This window comes from Cnephaeus nilssonii (genome assembly GCF_951640355.1).
Source record: "Cnephaeus nilssonii genome assembly, chromosome: 9".
NCBI lineage: Eukaryota > Metazoa > Chordata > Mammalia > Chiroptera > Vespertilionidae > Cnephaeus > Cnephaeus nilssonii.
The window spans coordinates 94,441,134-94,459,933 of record NC_137080.1 but is presented as its reverse complement, the minus strand read 5'-3'; the positions used below and the strand labels follow the sequence as shown (position 1 = coordinate 94,459,933).

At 56.1% G+C, this 18,800-nt stretch overlaps 2 protein-coding genes across 2 annotated transcripts; both read right to left on the bottom strand.

The window, feature by feature from the left end:
- Positions 1 to 2,867: 2,867 nt before the first annotated feature.
- On the bottom strand, positions 2,868 to 13,904 carry LOC307105788 (antigen peptide transporter 2-like). The gene is made up of 12 exons (XM_079781667.1): positions 13,793 to 13,904; positions 12,983 to 13,482; positions 12,789 to 12,903; positions 10,630 to 10,760; positions 10,248 to 10,453; positions 6,495 to 6,692; positions 6,240 to 6,368; positions 4,768 to 4,956; positions 4,464 to 4,637; positions 4,182 to 4,341; positions 3,792 to 3,928; positions 2,868 to 3,537 (listed from the first exon to the last, which is right to left on the bottom strand). The coding sequence occupies exons 2-12, from the start codon at positions 13,473 to 13,475 to the stop codon at positions 3,307 to 3,309; spliced, it is 2,163 nt and encodes a 720-aa protein (XP_079637793.1). The 5' UTR covers positions 13,476 to 13,482; positions 13,793 to 13,904; the 3' UTR covers positions 2,868 to 3,306.
- A 2,154-nt stretch (positions 13,905 to 16,058) lies between these two features.
- On the bottom strand, positions 16,059 to 18,076 carry LOC307104839 (proteasome subunit beta type-8-like). The gene is given in 7 exon segments (XM_079780036.1): positions 16,059 to 16,298; positions 16,536 to 16,598; positions 16,601 to 16,739; positions 17,118 to 17,247; positions 17,347 to 17,458; positions 17,611 to 17,758; positions 17,900 to 18,076. Coding segments are annotated over 7 exon segments (834 nt in total). The 5' UTR covers positions 18,053 to 18,076; the 3' UTR covers positions 16,059 to 16,209.
- Between the last annotated feature and the right edge of the window lie 724 nt (positions 18,077 to 18,800).

Sequence of the window (18,800 nt, the reverse complement as noted above, 5' to 3'; positions counted from 1 at the left end):
GTGAGGACAGCAGTGAGGACAGAGGTGAGGACAGCGGTGAGGACAGAGGTGAGGACAGAGGAGAAAACAGCAGTGAGGACAGAGGAGAGGAAAGAGGAGAGGGCAGAGATGAGGGCAGCGGTGAGGACAGCAGTGAGGACAGAGGTGAGGACAGCGATTTGGTCAGCGGTGAGGACAGAGGTGGGGACAGCGGTGAGGACAGAAGTGAGGACGGAAGAGAGGATAGAGGTGAGGACAGATGAGACAACAGAGGTGAGGACGGAGGAGAGGACAGCCGTGAGGATAGCGGTGAGGACAGAGGAGATGACAGAGGTGAGGACAGCAGTGAGGACAGCGGAGAGTACGGAGGAGAGGAAGGAAGTGAGGGAGCTACAGGAGCAGTGCTCTGGCTGGGAGTAAGGACTTGCAAAGGCTCCGGGGCAGCCAGGAGCGAAGCCAGGGGAAGGGCCTCTAGAATATATGTAAGCCTAAGTGACCATTCAACTGGTAGCCCTTATGTGCACTGACCACCAGGGGGCAGACGCTCAATGCACATGAATGGAAACATGGAACAGACTGATGAATCTCAGAGGGAAGTGGAGAAAGGGGAGACTGGGAAGAGATTAACCAAAGATCTTATATGCATAGTAGAGGCCCGGTGCACAGATTTGTGCACTGGTGGTGTCCCTCAGCCTGGCCTGCAGGGATATGGTCAAAACCAGCAGTCTGACATCTCCTGAGGGGTCCCAGATTGCGAGAGGGCGCAGGCCAGGCCAAGGGACTCCATCGGTGCACAAATCCATGCACTGGGTCTCTAGTTAATAAGTAATAATACAAGAATACTTTGTGTTTTGTGTACTCACAACTGTAAACCTACTTTCGCCCCACCTTGTATTTGTTTAAAAGAATAAGGAATTTAGGGGGTTGTTATTGGTAAAACCAGGGAGCAAGACACATATATGCTTAAGTGAACATTAAATTTCTCTGTAAGGGTAAGCATAGAGCTCCAAGCAGGCGTGGCGACCGTCGTATTGGCAAACCATGGGGAGGAATGGGAGTGAGGCTTTCCTCTGTGCACCGTTTTGTGCCTTTTGATTTTAAACCGCATCAACAAATTGCCTATTCAAATATACTGTATCTTTTTTTAAAAAGAACAGTGGGAGGGTAAGTAGATGCAGGAAGTATAAGCAACAACTCTTTTTGAGTTTGTTGTAAAGCTGGCAGAGTCCACCTCTTCCTGGCTCTGTGGCCCAGGAAGTCAGTACATGTGTCCAAGTCTCCTGGATTTGGGGGTTGTAATACCTGCCATTTAGAATTACCTTGAAGATAAAATAAGAATATATATCAGGCACAGCACAGCAGTAGCATACAGGAAGGACTCAATAAATTATTATTATTGTTATTGAATTATTTATACTTCATGAGTCCATAAAACTCTGTTGAAAACTCAGGCTTTCCCAGAACCACTAGGTGGCATCAGACTCAAATAAAGGGGTGCTCCTTTCTCTTGCTGAACACCCAAAACAGGGGAGATGTTTGTTTTCCTTATTCCCTAGTCCTTTCCCTCACATCCCACAACTCCACGCTTCTCCTCTGCATTCACCACTTGGCTGGGGCACAAGGGGCTTGAAGTTCAATGCTGACCAAGGCTGAGGAGGTAGAGGCTGTTCTGGGCTCCTAAGGTTCCCCCTTTCCTTTCATATCTTCCTTTGTAACGAGTGAAACTTGGCTGAGTGGGAAAGATACTGAAGGTCCGTGACAAGAAGGGAAATCACATGGGGTTGGGGGCAGGCGGGGGAAGGAAGAGAACTGGAACTCTGGGACAAGCAGAACTCCCTATGGTTGCTAAACAGGCCACACCTGTAGGGTTGTCTGTCAAGACCGACTGCCTTGACTGTCGGGAACATTCTCTGTGTCCCTGACATAGGTGTACCTGGGAGTTTGTCCTGAGACAATTGGGGACATCTTAAGGCCCTACGGTCTGCTGCAGCTTCCTGCACTGCCATCAGCGCCCGAATTTTCCGCCGGCTCTGTCGCTGCTGAGCTCTGGTTTCAGGCCACTTTCCTTTCTGGGCTTAAAGTGTTATGAGTCTGTGGGTGCAGTTGTACTGAGGATACCACAGAATTTTAACAGATCTTCATGAGGGCTGGTTTCCACAGGTTGGGAGGCCCAGGAATTATGATTCCCACTCTATAAATGCAGGAAGGACATTTGGCGGGCAGGGGAAGGAATCAGGCTGGCCTGCGTCCCTCCAAAGCCATGTTTCACCCTCATGATGTTCGAGCCAGAGCTGTGGCACTGCGGGCGGGCAGCCAGGGTTCTTCCATCCCGCTGCCCAGTTTCCAGGCAGAACAGAACCCGCAGCAGCAGCCCTGGCCCGCTCACTGCCAGCTGGAAAGTACCTGCTGTTTCTGGGAATGGGAAAGCTTCTGCTTCCTAGAATAGGAGCCTTCACAGGCAGCCCCTCCCAGTAACCAGACGTGTACAGCTCTGCGTTTCATTGGTGGGTCCCTGTAGGGAGGTCTGAGAATGAGGACAGTGGAAGAAAGAGATGTATTCACTTACCCAACAGACAGGTAGTTTTGCCTACAATGAATCGAGCCCTGTGCCAGGTAGTGGATAAGAGCTTATTATGATGCATGGCCTAGTGTGGGCTCTGAGTCAGGCCTGGATTCAAACTCCGGCTCCACCGTGTACACTTGGGGAAGTTATTTAATCTCTTTGAGACTCAGTTTCCTCATCTATAAAATGGGGATGATACCCACCTCAAAGGACTGAGAATAAGGACTCAAAATGATAACACATGAAAAACACTTGGCACAGTTCCTGTTCACATTAAACATACAAACAGCAGTTATTATCCATTTTTTATTAACATTGTTAATTATGGCAGTGAGCTCTGCCCCTCCGGACCCTGGCTCCCAAACTGCCGGACGCTGGTGGGAAGGGGGAGAGACCTGGGGAACATGTATGCCCGTTTGGCTAACACAGCTCTCAGACAGATAAGGACTCGCAGGAGAGCCGGCGGAAAGGTAGCTATGGCCACCTCTGGGACGTGTACAGGTCAGCCCTACTTCTCTGTGTGAGTGTGTGCTGCTTAGATCACAAGAAAAGTGTTTCAAAATACATTTATTCTGCACAGTACCCGGCTCGGCACCAGGCACTGCGCTGCTCTTCAAGGAGATAAGGTGGCTGGGCAGACAGCAGCCCCCTCCGCAGACAAAGGCACACGTGGTCCAAATCTGCATCTCGGAGCTACCGGAGCGACGCCGGGAGGCTCAGAGCGCGCTGCTCCTCTGAAGGCCGTGGGGGGCCAGTGCCTGGCCTCAGTCCTCCAAGCCCTCCAAGCCCCCCAAGCCCTCCAAGCCCTCCAAGCCCTCCAAGCCCTCCAGCTGCTGCGCCAGGCGGGAGTAGAGGTCCTGGCCTGTCCGGAGCTGCTCGGCCTCCAGCAGCTGCCCCTGCCGCAGCACCAGGACCTGGTCGGCGCGCTGCACTGTCCGCAGCCTGTGCGCGATCACCAGCACCGTGCGGTCCCCGCGGCAGCGCCAGTCCTGCAGCTGCGGGGGTCACAGCCTCAGGAGGGCGCCGCACCCCTGGCCGCCCCTGCGGTTTAGGGTCCAGGCGGCGGGAAACCCCGGGGGCAGGAAAGGGGCCACAAAGGGCTGCACTGCCCCCCCCCCCCCCAGCCACAGGCCGCGGCGCGGGAAAGGCAGCAGCCCCACAGCACCCCACGCTCCTTCCCCCAACCCCCCAGAAGACACAGGTGCCCCGTCCACTGGGGCCCTGCCCCGCCGGGCCGCCCCGCACTCACCGCCTGTTCGCACTGCACGTCCAGGGCGCTGGTGGCTTCGTCCAGGATGAGCACGCGAGGGTCCCGCACGAGGGCCCGGGCAATGGCCAGGCGCTGCTTCTGCCCCACGGCCAGCAGGTTCCCCTTCTCCCCCACGTCTGAGGGGCCCAGAAACACGGTCTTCACACACAGGTGACCACGACCCCTCCCACAAGCAGGGACCGGCACCGCGAGGAGCGCTGGGTAAGGGCGGAGTGGGGGGGGGGGGGGGGGCACCGATGGGCCGCCCGGGAGCGCCTGGTGCTGGGCGGGGCAGTGGGGGCCCGGGGAGGGCCAGGGAGCAGAGACCGCGGGGTTACAGGGGCACCGCCCTCACCCGAAAATCCGCTCCGCCGGTGCAGACGGAGGTACCTGTGTGCAGCCCCTGCGCCAGGTCCCGGATGAACTCGTCGGCCTGGGCCGCGCGGGCCGCCGCCATCACCTCCTCGTCGCTGCAGCGCGGCAGCCCGTACGCGATGTTGTCCCGCACGGAGCCCGAGAACAGCACGGGCTCCTGCCCGACCACGGCCACCTGTGCGGGCAGCGGGACGGCGTGGCACCTCGCGGGGTCCTCCCCTCCTCCCCGGGCGTCTCCCAGGACCCGTGCCCTCTGCACCGCCCCCCCCCCCCCGCCTCCGCCCTGCCCCCACACACCTGCCGGTGCAGGTAGCGGTGCTCGTACTGGGCCAGGGGCGCCCCGTCCAGCAGCAGCGCCCCCGCCGTGGGCTGGTACAGGTTCTGCAGCAGGGCCGCCACGGTGCTCTTCCCCGAGCCGTTGGGCCCCACCAGCGCCGTCATCTGGCCGGGGCGCAGCGTGAACGTCAGCCCCTGGGGAAGCAGCAGAGACCGTGGGCCCTTCTCTCCCTCAGAGGCCGGGCCGCCCTCAGCAGCAGCGGGTCCAGCTCTGGGCCTGGCCGCCCTGGCAGCGGGGCAGGGGCCGTGCCTCCCGCCCGGGCACCTTGAGCACAGGCTGGTCGGGGCGGTGGGGGTACGCGAAGCACACATCCCGGAATTCCACCAGGCCGCTCAGCGCGGGCGGCTCCAGGGTCCCCGGCGGAGGCAGGTTCGGCTGCCGGTCCAGGTAGCGGAACACCTTCTCGGCGGCGCCCACGTTGCTCAGCATGTCCCCGCACATGTACACCAGGGTCTGGGAGACAGGAGGGCAGGGTCAGCCCCCCAGAAACCAGCCTCAGCTGCGCACGCCGCTCTGCCACGCCCCCCGCGCCCCTCCGCCCCTCCCCCCTCCCCCCCAGCCACACTCCCCTCTTCCAGAAAAAGTCCACCTTTAAAGGTAGCTTCGGAGGATCTAAAAGCCGCACCAATGCCCCCTGGTCCCGCTGCTGGGTGTGCTGGTGCAGAGACCTGCCCAGGAGACGGGGACGCCCTCAGAGGGGCCCTGTGCCCACCATGCCGCCTCCACAGTCCTCCACACACAGAATGTTCAACCAACGTCTAGGAAATCCAGCCCAAGAGGAAGTGACGAGCTATTTTTGAAACCCGGTAAGTCCAGGGAAAGAGCTAAACGCTCCTTCTGCCTTTTCTAGCCACACCGCCCGGCTGGGCACCAAGCAGCCGAGGGGAAGTCCGCCCAGCGGGTATGTGACGGGATCGGGTACTGACGGGATCGCAGTCACTGCTTTGCAGCCCCAGTAAGCACATGGCTCCATGGAGCCCATGGCTGATGCACCACAGCTCCACGAGAGAGAGAGAGAGAGAGAGAGAGAGAGAGAGAGAGAGAGAGAGAGAGAGAGAGAATGAATGCCTACACGCATACACGCACTACATGTATGAGGCAAGGGCAGACTGAGCACTGACTATATTTGGTGAATTTTAGGAATCATCGTTAATTCGTTAGGTCCGATAATGACTTTGTGGTTATATATATATTTCTTAACATACTTTTTTTTTAATTGATTTCAGAGGAAGGGAGAGAGAGAGAAACATCAATGATGAGAGAGAATCATTGGTCGGCTGCCTCCTGCACGCCCCACACTGAGGATCAACCCTGCAACCTGGGCATGTGCCTGACTGGGAATTGAACCGTGACCTCCTGGTTCATAGGTCCATGCTCAACCACTGAGCCATGTCAGTCGGGCTATATTTTTAATGTTTACATTTTAGAAATACAACTGAAATATTTACATGTGAAATTATATCTTGGATTTTCTACAAAGTACTATGGGTGGGGGAGGAGCAGAGAGTGCAGATGAAACAAGGTGGGCATGAACTGATCCTTGTTGAAGCAGGTGATGGGTACATGCGGGTCATTAAAGTCTGTCCTTGGGGAGGGTATGTGTTAAATTCTTCATAACACAACGAGCTGGGATTTTGTTTTGTCTTGTATTTTTAAGCAGAAACAATAAATCCCAAGTCCCAGAGGCCAGAGAGAAAACAGAGGGACGGAGAGAGCATGCGCGGCTGCTGACACACCTGCACTTGGCGGCCCACGTCCTCCTGGAACAGCAGAAAGGAGAGCAGCCCGCCCCGCGTGAGGTCGCCGGCCAGGATCTGCTGCAGCCCGCAGCTCAGCATCAGCACCTGCACAGCCAAGTGCAGCATCTGGGAGGGAGAAGAAAGGCGGGGCTGAGAGAGACTCCGTCCCAGCCCCGCCCTGCCCTTCCCTCCCACTGGGAGCCGCACGGAACCCCGGAGGCTTCCAGCCCCGCCCCCAGGCACCCCGCTCACCCTCTGGAAGAGCAGATAGAGGGCCCTCTCCAGGTCTCGCTGCCACCACAGCTTCCGGCACCGTTCCAGGGCCTCCTCATAGCGACAGGCCTCATGCTCCTCGGCCCCAAAACTGCGCACGGTCTTCAGCCCTCCAACTGCCTCCCGCACCACCTGCCCCGCCTGCGCCACCGCGTCCTGGATCTCCCGAAGCACCGCCTGGAAACGCAGGAGAAGATGCGGGGGTTCGCACGCAGAAGACAGCATCCCAGCCCCGAAGTCCCAGTCTGCCTGTCCTAGGAGCACAGCTGTCTTCTTCCCTCTCCCTTACACTTCCCGGAGGAGATGCGTGAGGAGGGAGGGAAGAAGGGGGCACGCACTGTCGTGCTGGTGAGTGTGGGGGACACACACTATTTCCCTTCATTTGAGCTCGTACACACACACACACACACACACACACACACACACACACACATCTGAACAAGAGAGGTGGGGTCGTTTCCCAAGGAGCCACAGCTACTTAACAGAAGGTGGAGATGTAACTTAACATGGACCAGAGACCGGCTGAGCGGTTGAGTGCTGATCTATGAACCAGGAGGTCATGTTCAATTACAGGTCAGGGCACATGCCTGGGTTGCAGGCTCCATCCTCAGTAGGGAGCCTGCAGGAGGCTGCAGATCAATGATTCTCTCTCATCATTTATGTTTCTCTCTCTCTCTCTCTCCCCCTTCCCCTCTGACATCAATTTAAAAAACTTTATTTTTTAATTGACCAAAGACCTACACCTAAGAGCTAAAATTATAAAACACTTAGAAGAAAACAGGGAAAGCTCAGGACACATGATTTGGCAATGGTTTCTTAGATATGACACCAGAAGCACAGATAACAAAATGAAAAATAGACAAATTGGACTTCATCAAGATAAAAAACTTTTGTGCATCAAAGGACTCTGTCAATAGAGTGAAAAAGAAATGCACAGCCGAAACCGGTTTGTCTCAGTGGATAGAGCGTCAGCCTGCGGACTGAAAGGTACCAGGTTCGATTCCAGTCAAGGGCATATACCTTGGTTGTGGCACATTCTCAGTAGTGGGTGTGCAGGAGGCAGCTGATCGATGTTTCTAACTCTATCCCTCTCCCTTCCTCTCTGTAAAAAATCAATAAAATATATTTTAAAAAGAAAAAGAAAAAGAAATGCACAGAACTGGAGAGAGCATTTGCTTATCGCTGATGAAAGGATAGAACACAGGATATATAGAACTCCTACAACTCAACAATTTAAAAACAACCCACTTTTCAAATGAGCAAAGGAATTAAATAGACATTTCTCCCAAAAAGATATAAAAATGGCCAATAAGCACATGAAAAGATGCTCAACAACACTAATCATTAGGAAAATGCAAATCAAAACCACAGCGAGATATCACCTCACAGTCATTAAGATGGTTATTTTTTAAGTAAATATATAAATACACGTTATTCAGCCATTAAAAAAGGAAATCTACCTTTTGTGACAACATGGAACTTTATGCTAGGTGAGATGTCAGAGAGGGCAAAGACAAAAACTTGTATGAGCTCATTTGTTAGTGGAATCTAAAAAAAAAACAACAACAACAAATAAAAAAAACACCAGATTCAAAGAAAAAGAGATCAGATTTGTGGTTACAAAAGGAAGGTATAGAGGGCAGGAAAATTGGATGTAAGAGCTCAAAATTCCAGTCATAAGATAAATAAGTGCAAGGAATGTAATTTTTAAAAACACAGAGGATAACAAGTGTTGGCCAGGATGTGGAGAAATTGAACCCCTGTGCATTGCTGGTGGGAACGTACAATAGTGCAGTCGCTGGGAAAACAGCATGGTGGCTCTTCAAAACATTAAACATAAAGTTACCAGGCAATCCAGCATTCTACCTCTGAGCATATGCCCAAAGGAACTGAAAGCAAGGATGCAGACAGACATTTGTACATTTATGTTCATAGCAACACTATTCACAAGAGCCAACGGGTGGAAGCAACCCCAGTGTCCATCAACAGATGACTGGATAGACAGAAGGCTGCCTGCATCGATGGAATATTACTCAGCCTTAAAAAGGAGAAAGATCCACCCGGCCGGCGTGGCTCAGTGCTTGAGTATCAACCTATGAACCAGGAGGTCACTGTTTTATTCCTGGTCAGGGCATATGCCCGGGTTGCAGGCTCAATCCCCAGTGTGGGGTGTGCAGCAGGCAGCCAGATCCATGATTCTCTCATATCATTGATGTTTCTATCTCTCTCTCCCTCTTCCTTCCTTTCTGAAATCAATTAAAAAAAATTTGAAAAATTCTGACACATGCTACCACATGGATGAACCCTGAGGACGTTAAGCTAAATTAAGTAAGACAGTCACGAAAAGACAAACACTGTATGAACCCATTTATTGGATACCTAAGTATCCTATAGACAGAAAGTACAATGGTGGTTGCCAGGGGCCAGGGGGAGGGTGGGAAGGGGATTTATTGTTTAATAAGTTGGAGTTTCCATTTGAAAAGAGCTCTGCAGAGCACAGTGGTGATGGTTGTGAGACAGGCCAGTAAGCCAGGTCAAGTGGAATGGGGAAACTGAGGCAGGGAGCTGGTCACTCTGCAGAGCAATTTACAGCAGATGCAGAAGGTCACCTCTCTAGGGACAGCATCTAGGCCTCAGCTGTATTTCAGCTCCAGGCTCACAAAGGCAGCAAAACCAGGTGGGCAAAGCCAGGACCAGCTGCGATGACTGATGACTCCCTGCCCTGACACTGACCAATTGGTGGAGACCATGGCCCTGAAGGAGCCCACCTAGAAAACTGATGAGTATTCTGCTGAACACGCCCCCCCCCCCGCAAACCCCGAGACCTCCACTAAGATTCCTTCCTGTGAGAAGATAAAGCCTCAAGACAAAGGACCCAGTGTGGGCTCTCCCTCTGGGGAGCAGCCCCGCCATCCCCTTTCCCCTCTTCTTCCCCCACTTCTTCCCCCCCAGGGGTGCATCTCCTACACCCTAAAGGACCCCACAAGACTTGCAACCAGGGGAGCCATGGGCAGCAGCAGCTCGTCCCAGGCTAACCCCTGAACCTGCCCCCAAGCCCCTTTTCTCTGACTCCCCGAGAGCTAGGGCTGCCCAGCCTGGACTCTCCTGTAGCTTCTTCTAGGCTAGGCCCTTCATGGTTTATGCCCGCAGCTGTAATAAACATCCCCTCATAGTGGCCTGGACTCACCTTGTAAAATTTTTCCTGCATGAAGTCAAGAACCCACACACTGCTGGCCAGTCCTGAGCTGACCCGCTCAGGGCCAGGTCCCCTTTCTGGTAACGGTGGTAGAACAGTGTGGATGTGTCTAATGCCACTGAAATGGCATTTTAAAATGGTGCAAAATGGCAATTTTTTATGTTACACACATTTCCCACAATTTTTGTAAAAGAGAGAGGAGATGGGGCTAACATGACCACACATTCTACCAGCTCTACACTCCTGCTGATTATAAGGGGAAAACTCTGCCTTAACCCTCTAAGGTGGCAGTTTTAATCTTTTGTGGGAAAGGTATGTGCACACTCCGCTGAGAATCTGATGGAAATTACCCTCTCCTCAGAAAAATGTGCCTTCCCTCCATCCTTCTCTCTCTCCTCCCACCCCCCCCCCCACACACACACACATGCATGCATACAGTCCCAGGGATCATGGACCTTCTGAAGCTGTCAGAACTGCTGCCCTGAGAGCTGAGGAGAGATCTCTAGGACTGGTTCTTCCCTAACTGCCCCGCATACCTGATGGCGGCCATTGTACACCTTTTCAGCCGCCATTGTGAGAGGCATCTCGAACAGAGACAGGAGGGTGAGTCGAGGCGACAGGTTGAACATGAAGCTGTACAGTCCCACGGCTTTCACCAGGCTCCGCAGGAGCACGTTGGCATTATAAGGAAGCCAGGAACTCATTTTGTTGGTATCCGAGTTCAGCCGCGAGTTCAGCTCCCCTGGGAGGACAGAGCAGGTGAGGGAGCCCTGCGCTATTTAGACCCAGCAACTGCCCCTGACACAGCCCCTCCTCTGAGCACCTCCTCCACATGCAGGCCAGGGGACAAGCTGTGTGCAGTGGAGGGGAAGCCCTCCAGGCCCCAGCTGTCTTAGTCTCCTGGACTCCAGGCCGCACCTGTCTTAGTCTCCTGGAAGAAACTCAGGTCCTGGTGCAGAAGGGAGGAGAAGAGCTGCTCCCGGATCCGCAAGTTGATCCTGGATTCAGTGAATTGGAAGCAGCCTCCTCGGCAGCCTGCGGACAGCGAGCTGTGGGGTCAGGAGGGATGGGACAAGGAAGAGGACCGAGAAGGAGGGAGGGAATGAGTAAGGGAAACACAGGAGAAAGCACAGAATGAAAAGAAATGCAAAGTTGGGGGAAGTATACCAGGACAGGCAGAAGAGAAATGAACCAGACAAGGACAGTGGCAAGAGGGGCAGAAATAAGCAGAGGACGGGGGGGGGGGGGGGGGGGGGGGAGGCATGGTGAGCAATACTTGAGAACAAAATCCTAACTCGTACAAATTCACCAGTATTTATGGCAGACGCAAGGGAAGAATACAATAGAAGTGAGAAGATATTGTAAATAGAGATCAGCTGTGACTGCCTGGCCTCCCCCAGCTATCCCTCCAGGTGTCCCCTCGGTCTCAGTCTCCTTTCTCCCCACCCCAAAGTCCTTCCTCCTCACCCTGGGTACTTACTTCTCTGAGGGAACCGCCCTCCCAAGCCCCTGAGCCCTATCTTGTTGTTCCCCACTCTAGGGGCCCTGGAGTTGGACAATTCCTCTTAGACCAAACAGATATCCTAAATAAGAAAAGGCGAATATGCAATTTGTCCCCTTGAGAGTTCCACCCACAGGGAGTTCGACTGCTCGCTGTGATGTGTGCTGACCACCAGGGGGCGGCACAGAACGAAGGAAGGCCCTGGCCAGAAGGCCCTGATCAGCCCTGATCACTGGCCAGGCCTAGGGACCCTACCTGTGCCTGAATTTAATGCACCGGGCCTCTCTCTGGTTTACAATAAAATGTGAAGGGGAAATGTGAATGCATGCAAGTGGGTAATTTACAAATATGGGTTTCTCATACAAATCTAGCACCAGATTTGGGCGGCTGTTGGGATATAGTTAATCACAAAGAGATGAGGGTTTGGACTCTGATCACAGTGAGAACAGAGAGAAGAGAGCCACAGGAGAAGCACTGTGAAAGCAGAAAACGACATGGCTAGTTCTGAGCACAAGGAAGGCATCCCTGACGCTGATGCTGGAGCCCAGGGGCTGAGGCTTCCAGGAAGGGGAACAAGACTGGGAGGGAGGGTGCAGTATCTGGACCCCGGGTACGTGGAGGTGAGATGAGAGTGGGCTCTCCAAGCCAAATGTAGAGGGAGCAACTGGATTACAAGGCGGGAGCAGGGCACGGGATGTGGATCTTGGAGCCACCCACAGAGAGGAACTGAGTCAGCTCAGCGGGAAGAATGTTCTTAAAGATCGAAGGCCTGAGTGAGAAGGAAAGTCCCTATGTGAGGTCCGGAGGAGGGCAGTCTCCAGAGTGGCCTGGGAAGGGGAAAGGGAGTTCATACAAGCTAACTCGAGAAAGAGATCAACAATGATTGTTCCAGTGCCACGTGCTTCAGAAGCAAAGAGAATGGATGACCGATTTTTTTAAAAGTTTCTTTAAAAATAAAAACCACTTTTGAGAAATAGGTTTCAGTAAAAATGGAATGAAGACATAATGAAGTGGTTTCTGGGGCTGCCAGGTAGGAGGGTGAGGAGAGTGAGCAACTCCTTCACGTGTGTGCCCTTGGTGCCTCGCCCACTTCATCCTCGCCCAGCCCTAGGTAGGCAGTAGGTGGTGGACAGCAGATTCCTGGGTGTGTCTAAGAAGAGAGGGAAATGCAATGAAGTGGGGAACAGTAAAGGTGCCGGACAGAAGAGTGACAGGGGCAGGGTAAGATCTTCAGAGGCGAGAGGGGAAGGGTCAGGGAGAAACACGCCGCCCTGACAAGAGGCTAACTTTGGAAACAAACTTGAGGTGGGAGGGAGCAGACTAAGGAGAAGCAGCATTTCATAGAGATGGAAATGTTGAGGGGCCACTGAGCCACTGCATTTTGCACCACATTCGCTCCTTTGTGCTGCCATCATGTAATGTAAACTTTGAAGATGCTGGGCAAGAATGGCGAGTGGAGGAGTGAGTGATGCATGGAATGGAAAGGCGGGTAAGTAAGCGCGCGCATGCTTCCGTTTAAGTAAGTGCCTTTGGGACTGTGAGGGCTTCGCACATGGACCCATCGCCCATCACCTACCTCCCCAGGGAGAAAAGACACATGAAAAAGATGGCGCTGGCGAAGGCTTCGGGGTCAAAATCGCCTCCCAGGATGTCGATCACACGGCCAGAGTAATACGGGATTAGCATCTCCCCTGGAACCAGGAGGGTGAGTCAGGACGGGCAGGTGCCAGGGCCTTTCCCGCCGCGTCCCCGGTGCCTCCCCCGACTCACCCAACACGGCGACCACGAGGAAGAAGAAGGCGGCGGCGAGCAAGGGCAGGTCCGGCCTGGAGAGCCTCAGCAGCCGCCACATCAGGGCGTGGCTCTTCTCCTGGCCCTGATCCCCCTCGGGGGCTCCGGGAGGGCTGAGCACCGCCCACGCCGCCCAGCTGAGCGCCGCAGCCCCGTACCCCGCCAGCAGCCAGCTCCACGGGGCTGCAGCCACGCTGGCTGGGGGCGCACTCAAGGCCCCTGGGCTCAGCGCCCTCAGGGAGAGGAACAGAGGGGGCGCCAGGCAGAGCGCGGGCAGCAGTGTCCCCGCCGGTCCCAGCAGCCCCCCCAGCTTCAGCAGACACCACAGCCCCCCAAGCCGCAGGGTCCCCTCCAGCCACAGGCCCGGAAGCCCCCGGGGGAGCAGAGCGTCCAGGGTGCCCTGGAGCAGCCGGAGCACAGCCCAGTCCGCCAGCAGCAGGGAGGCCCAGGGCCTCAGGTCGGGGAGCCGCATGGTGTGCCTGCGCGACGGGGGGCGAGAATTAGGGAGCTGGAGTCCCCGCTCGGCCCTCCCCTCCCCACCCCCACTTCACCGACCGACCCCAAAAGCTCCCGGGTGAGCGCGCCCGTCGGTGCACCCTCCCCCGACAGAAGGCAGCAGCCTGCCAGGGAGCTGGGAGCCTGGCCGGGGCCTTCATCCTTAAAAACCCCGCGACCCCTGCCCCGCCCCTGCACCCTCGGGTCCAGGGGGGCAGGAAGCAGGGGCGCAGGGGACCTGCAGGCTGGGCAGCGTCCCTGGTAGCGCTGCGGGTGCCCCCCGCACGGACTCACCGGTCTGCAGCTCCGGAGGTCTCCTGGTGAGATGCTGAAGGCTGAGCTCGGAAACCCGCTCCCGCACCTCTGCCTGGCTTCCCTTCGGTCCGCCCTCCCCACCTCCAGCCCCAGCCCCAGCCCCAGCCCCCAGGATGTCCCCGCCACTTTTGCTTTCGCTTCCTGGCCCGGCCCTGCTCTGCGCCTCTCGGCCACCGGGAGGCGCGCGACACCGCAGACGCAGCGCCAGGTCCCCCTCCAGGCCACACGTGCTGGCCTGGGAGTCTCTGGCCCTTAGTGACTGTTACTCTTACAGAAAACCGTGCAATTTTTAAAAATTGTCACTAAGTTTTAAAAAAGCTTTTTCAAGGGCTGGGATGCTTTGTACTTGGAGAACCACGGGATTGTCTTGCCTCCAGGTCTTGCTACCTCAAGCTCTGAACCCCGTTTTGAGAAGTGCCCTCTTCCCTCGCCAAAGCTCCAGTTTGAGGGTCTTGGGGTAAAAACAGCCAAGTCCGGAGCGAGAAGCACACAGGGCCCCCCACACAGAAGGCAGCAGCCACTCAGCCCGGGAGCAGAGCACGTGCGCAGATGCCTCCAAAGTATGTTGGAGCAGCTTTCCCACGTGAGGGATGGACTTGGTTTCTTGGTTTCGTTTGGCACTGAGAACCCAGGGGCCAGAGCCCTGCAGGTCCCGCCTGATTCAGAGCCTATCTATGAGGCATGCGCACTGGCTGATTCCAGAAATGACTCTTCAGGTTGAAACTACCTCCCAATCACAAGCTGTCCTGGAGGTGACCCTTTTGAAACCTTGTTGGCCTGGGTACCAGTGAGTCTCTTCAAATTGGAAGCACTGCGGGAGGGAGGAACTTAAAGTGGGGGTTACTACAATTTCTCCACCCCTGTTCATCCGGGATTTTAAGGATCTCTCCCTAATGAAAAAGCTTCGTGCTCAACTTCGCCCTACTTTCAAGTTGTGCCTTTAACACCTCTCTGCTGGGAGGTGGCCGGCCACATTCCTCCCTGTGGCTCCAGCGTGACCCGGAAATCACAGCGTCTGTCTAATTTTTCTAACCTCCTGACCTTTCCTATAGCCCCACTTGAGGGCGTCCTCCTTATCTCTTCCCCTTCAATCCGGGTCCTGTCATCCTGCGATGGAGCACAACACGCCATGGCACTGAGCCCCTGAGGTCCATCTCTACATCCAAGCCTAGCATCTCCCACGTGCTGTTTCGGTCGGTGGTGCCGTTTCCCATCACCACACACCTGCGAGGTGGGACTTTGTCATCCCAGGCTGTCAGTTCAGAAACAGTTGTTCTAGGGCCCAACCCTGAATTAAACTGCAAATCTGTGTCCACAGATAATGATGCTCGGGGTCCTGGGTCCCAGAGAGCCGAATGTGGCAGCAAAGCCAGGAGAAACATTGGGTGAGGCCCCATTTCTTTTTTTTTAATGTTTTTTTTTAATTTCTTTATTGATTAAGGTGTCACATATTTGTCCTCATCCCCCCATTCCCATCCCACACCCCTCCCCACGGATGCCCCCACCCCCCTGTTGTCCTTAACCATTGTTTAGGCTCATATGCATGCACACAAGTCCTTTGGTTGATCTCTCCCCCCTACCCCCATCCTCCCCTACCCTCCCTCTGAGGCCCGACAGTCCGATCGATGCCTCCTTGTTTCTGGGTCTGTTCTTGTTCATCAGTCTATGTTGTTCATCATTTCCCCTAGATGAGTGAGATCATGTGTTACTAGAAATACACTTATAAGAACCGAATGTGAGACGAGCAATAATAGTTATGCTGACAGGCAAATGAATCAGTCTATAGTGAGTTTCTTTCTGGACCAACAGTTCTTTTGAGACCCAATTTCAATGTCCACCAGTTCCTTATGTGTACATGTCGGCACTGACTTTTCAGCTCTGGATGGTGGACAAATGGTGGTAATGCAGGTCCGACTCCCTCTGGTTTGGTCTCGCCCGGACCCAGGGGCGCGGCCTCATCCAGACTCAGGGGCGCACAGCCTCACCCGGACCCGGGATCCAGCCTCACCCAGACCCAGGGGCGCGTGGCCTCACCCGGACCCAAGGGTGCACGGCCTCACCCGGCCCCGGGGGCGCACGGGGGCCCCATTTCTTAAGTGGGGTTTGAGTCTGTCTTCTAAGGAAAAGCTTTTCTTTCTTTCCTGTCCGCGCCCCCACCTCACAGCCACAACACAGAGGCTTTACAACATTTTCCTTTATTGTACTTAGTGGGGCAACCAGATGGCTGGGGGGGGGGGGTGCTCCTTGACACAGAGAACACACAAAGGACAGCCTGCCCCACCCTGCCGCCAGGTCTCTCTCCTGGGCTGGGGCTAGGCCCTCTTTCTCCTAGAGGGTGAGCTGTCTCAGGCCCCAGGTGGCAGGCTTTCCCAGAGGGGCCTGCCCAGCTGCCTCGGTCACTGCTTGGCCTCCCAGTACTGGTGCATCAAGTCGCTGACATCTGTGCTTTCCACTTTCACCCAGCCGTCTTCCTTCATGTGGTACACTGCGGGCGGACGGAAAAGAACTGGGGGTCACCCTCCGCTCAGGCAAGTCCCATTAATGATGTTATGCTGAAGGCCGTGACAACAGCACACATCACAGCCCTTGCTACTGGACTCCAGTGCCCCTCTTCTGGCTCTGAAGACCCCCTCTCCCCTCCCCTTCCCCTCCCATCCCCCTCCCCCCTACCCCCAATGTCAACCCCCCTTCAGGCCCAGGGCTGGGAGCACTGGTCTCTTACTATTGACTAAGCCTCCAGAATAGCTGTCTCGGTGGGTGGTGTGAACAATAGCCCTGCGGCCAGGTCATTGGCCTCTTCCGGGCTGAGATCCAGCCAGTAGCCACTGTCCATGACCCCATAGGCATAGGAGTTCCCGCTGCCGGTGGAGAACATGCTTCCTGAGAGCCGGGTCCCATTTTCATCCACATAGTAGAGTCCAGGGCCCTAATGGATGCCAGAAGGGTCCGGGTTGGAGACGGAGAGGGAGTTGCTGGTCACACGCAGTTTCAAATGTGACCCATAGAGAGTGGACAAAAGAGTAAGAATTTACCACAGGGGCGTGTGAGCCAGGGCGGCACGTAAGTAACAATCATAGCACCTCGGAGGGGGAGGAACAAACGTGGCATCAGCTCTTCTATCAAAAGGGACAGGCTTATGAAACCATGGTCCCCATCTGGACCCAGACATGGCCGTGGACACGCAGCGACAGCTCTGTAACCGAGGACTCTACGTGCCACGTACCTTGTAGGGGAGGCAAGGGGAGGTACAACGAGGACCAATCTCTCGTCACCAGCGGGGGATGTGGGGAATGAGCGCACCCACCTTCTTGTCCCAGCCGCAGATCATGCTGCCCATGGAGAGGCCCATGCCCCGGTACTGGCACATCATGTTGGAGAGCAGTTTGGAGGCTGCTGACACTGAGATGCGCTCCCCATTCCGCAGGTAGTACAGTCTGGTGAGGACAGGGCGGTGAGGGGAGAGCTTAGAGGGCAGGGGGAAGGGTGAGGAGCAGTGATCTGCAGGGCCCAGGATCCACACTGAGGCCGCCTACCTGCACTCCTTGGCCAGCAGACGCTCCCAGTACTGACAGTCCGCCGCACAGCCGGACATGGTGCCAAGCAGGTAGGGGTTGATCTCAATCACCTTGTTCACCCTTAAGGTGGCTGGAAGAGGTGGGGTTTGAGAGAGGAATGACCCCGCAGCTCTCCCTGTGTGCCCTATGTCAATACCGGCCTCCATTGGGGTGCAGAGGTCGGGCCCTGCTGGGAGGAGGGCCCAGGGCCCCGGAGCTGGTCTGGGGGGACCGGCCACTCACCGATGTAATTCCCAGCCGAGGCCCGAGAATCCACGGCCACGATCACTCCGTGCTGGAACTTGAAGGCCAGGGTGGTGGTGCCATGGGCCATCTCGATCTGAACTCTGCTCTCCGGGTCCCGGCGCAGGGCCTGGAGGAACTCGGGGGGCTGGGCGGGAGGAAAGGCAGAGAAAGGGGCAGTGAAGCTCCTGCAGGAGGCTCCCTCCCAGGGAGGGCTGAGGGCCTTCTAGCCAGAAGGTACAGAGATTCCCCAACCACACTGAAGGGAATGGTCCACAGCCCTCTCCACCAGGAAATGGCCGGGAAGGGAAGGAGGCGAGCTCGGAGATCGCGAGGAGAAACTGTAGTGTCCCGGGTCCGAGCCGGGCCGGCCTTCCGAGAGGGGGAGAGCCCAGGCGTCGGGCCGCGCTCGGGGGGCTCCGCACACCTCCAGCAGCGCCATGACGGCCAGCACCCGGAGAGCTGCCGCTCGCGCAGAGGAAGTGAAAGCGAAAGCCCGCAGCCCGAAGGGGAGGGAACCAGAATGTCTTCCACGTCCCCCTGCCCTTTCCGAAGAAAGCAGGGGGTGCGGGGCGGGGGGGGGCAGGTGTGTGCTGGGGACAGGCTCCTCCGCCCCCGCTGCAAGGACGGCGGGAGCGATGGGGGCGAGGCGGTGGGGAGAGAGGGAGGAAGAGACGGAGCGGCGTCGAAAGCCCCTGGGCGACGGGGTTCCTGGGAGACCCCGCCGGCTCGGGCATCCTCTGCGGACTTTTACGGAGCGGGCGGGAGTCGCCTCCTGTAAAGGCGTAGCCTGGAGGGGAAAACGAAGTCCGCAAGAGGCCGGGGCGGGGTCACGTCGGGTGGGGAGGGATGTCCACTTGAGCACCATTTTATGAAAGTGGGAGGCCCAGGAGTAGCGGGGGCTCTGAGTCTGGAAGTCGGGTGTTGGGGCAACAGAAGATACTCGCAGCGCGTGGGGGAGGGCACCACGGAGAGGGCGCAGTCTCTGGACCTGCCCACGTGGTCCTTCCTGGGGCCTCTCCCGGTTCAACGGTCCCCCAACCTGCAGCCACCCACAAGGGCTGCCCTTCTGCCCGCACCTCCTCGAGTGATTGCTGCCTGACGGGCACTGCTGAGTTTAACTCCTCTAAACCCCGCCTCTCTTTGCAACCTGTGTTGGCCTAATCTGCCCAGCAACTGTGACGTCACTG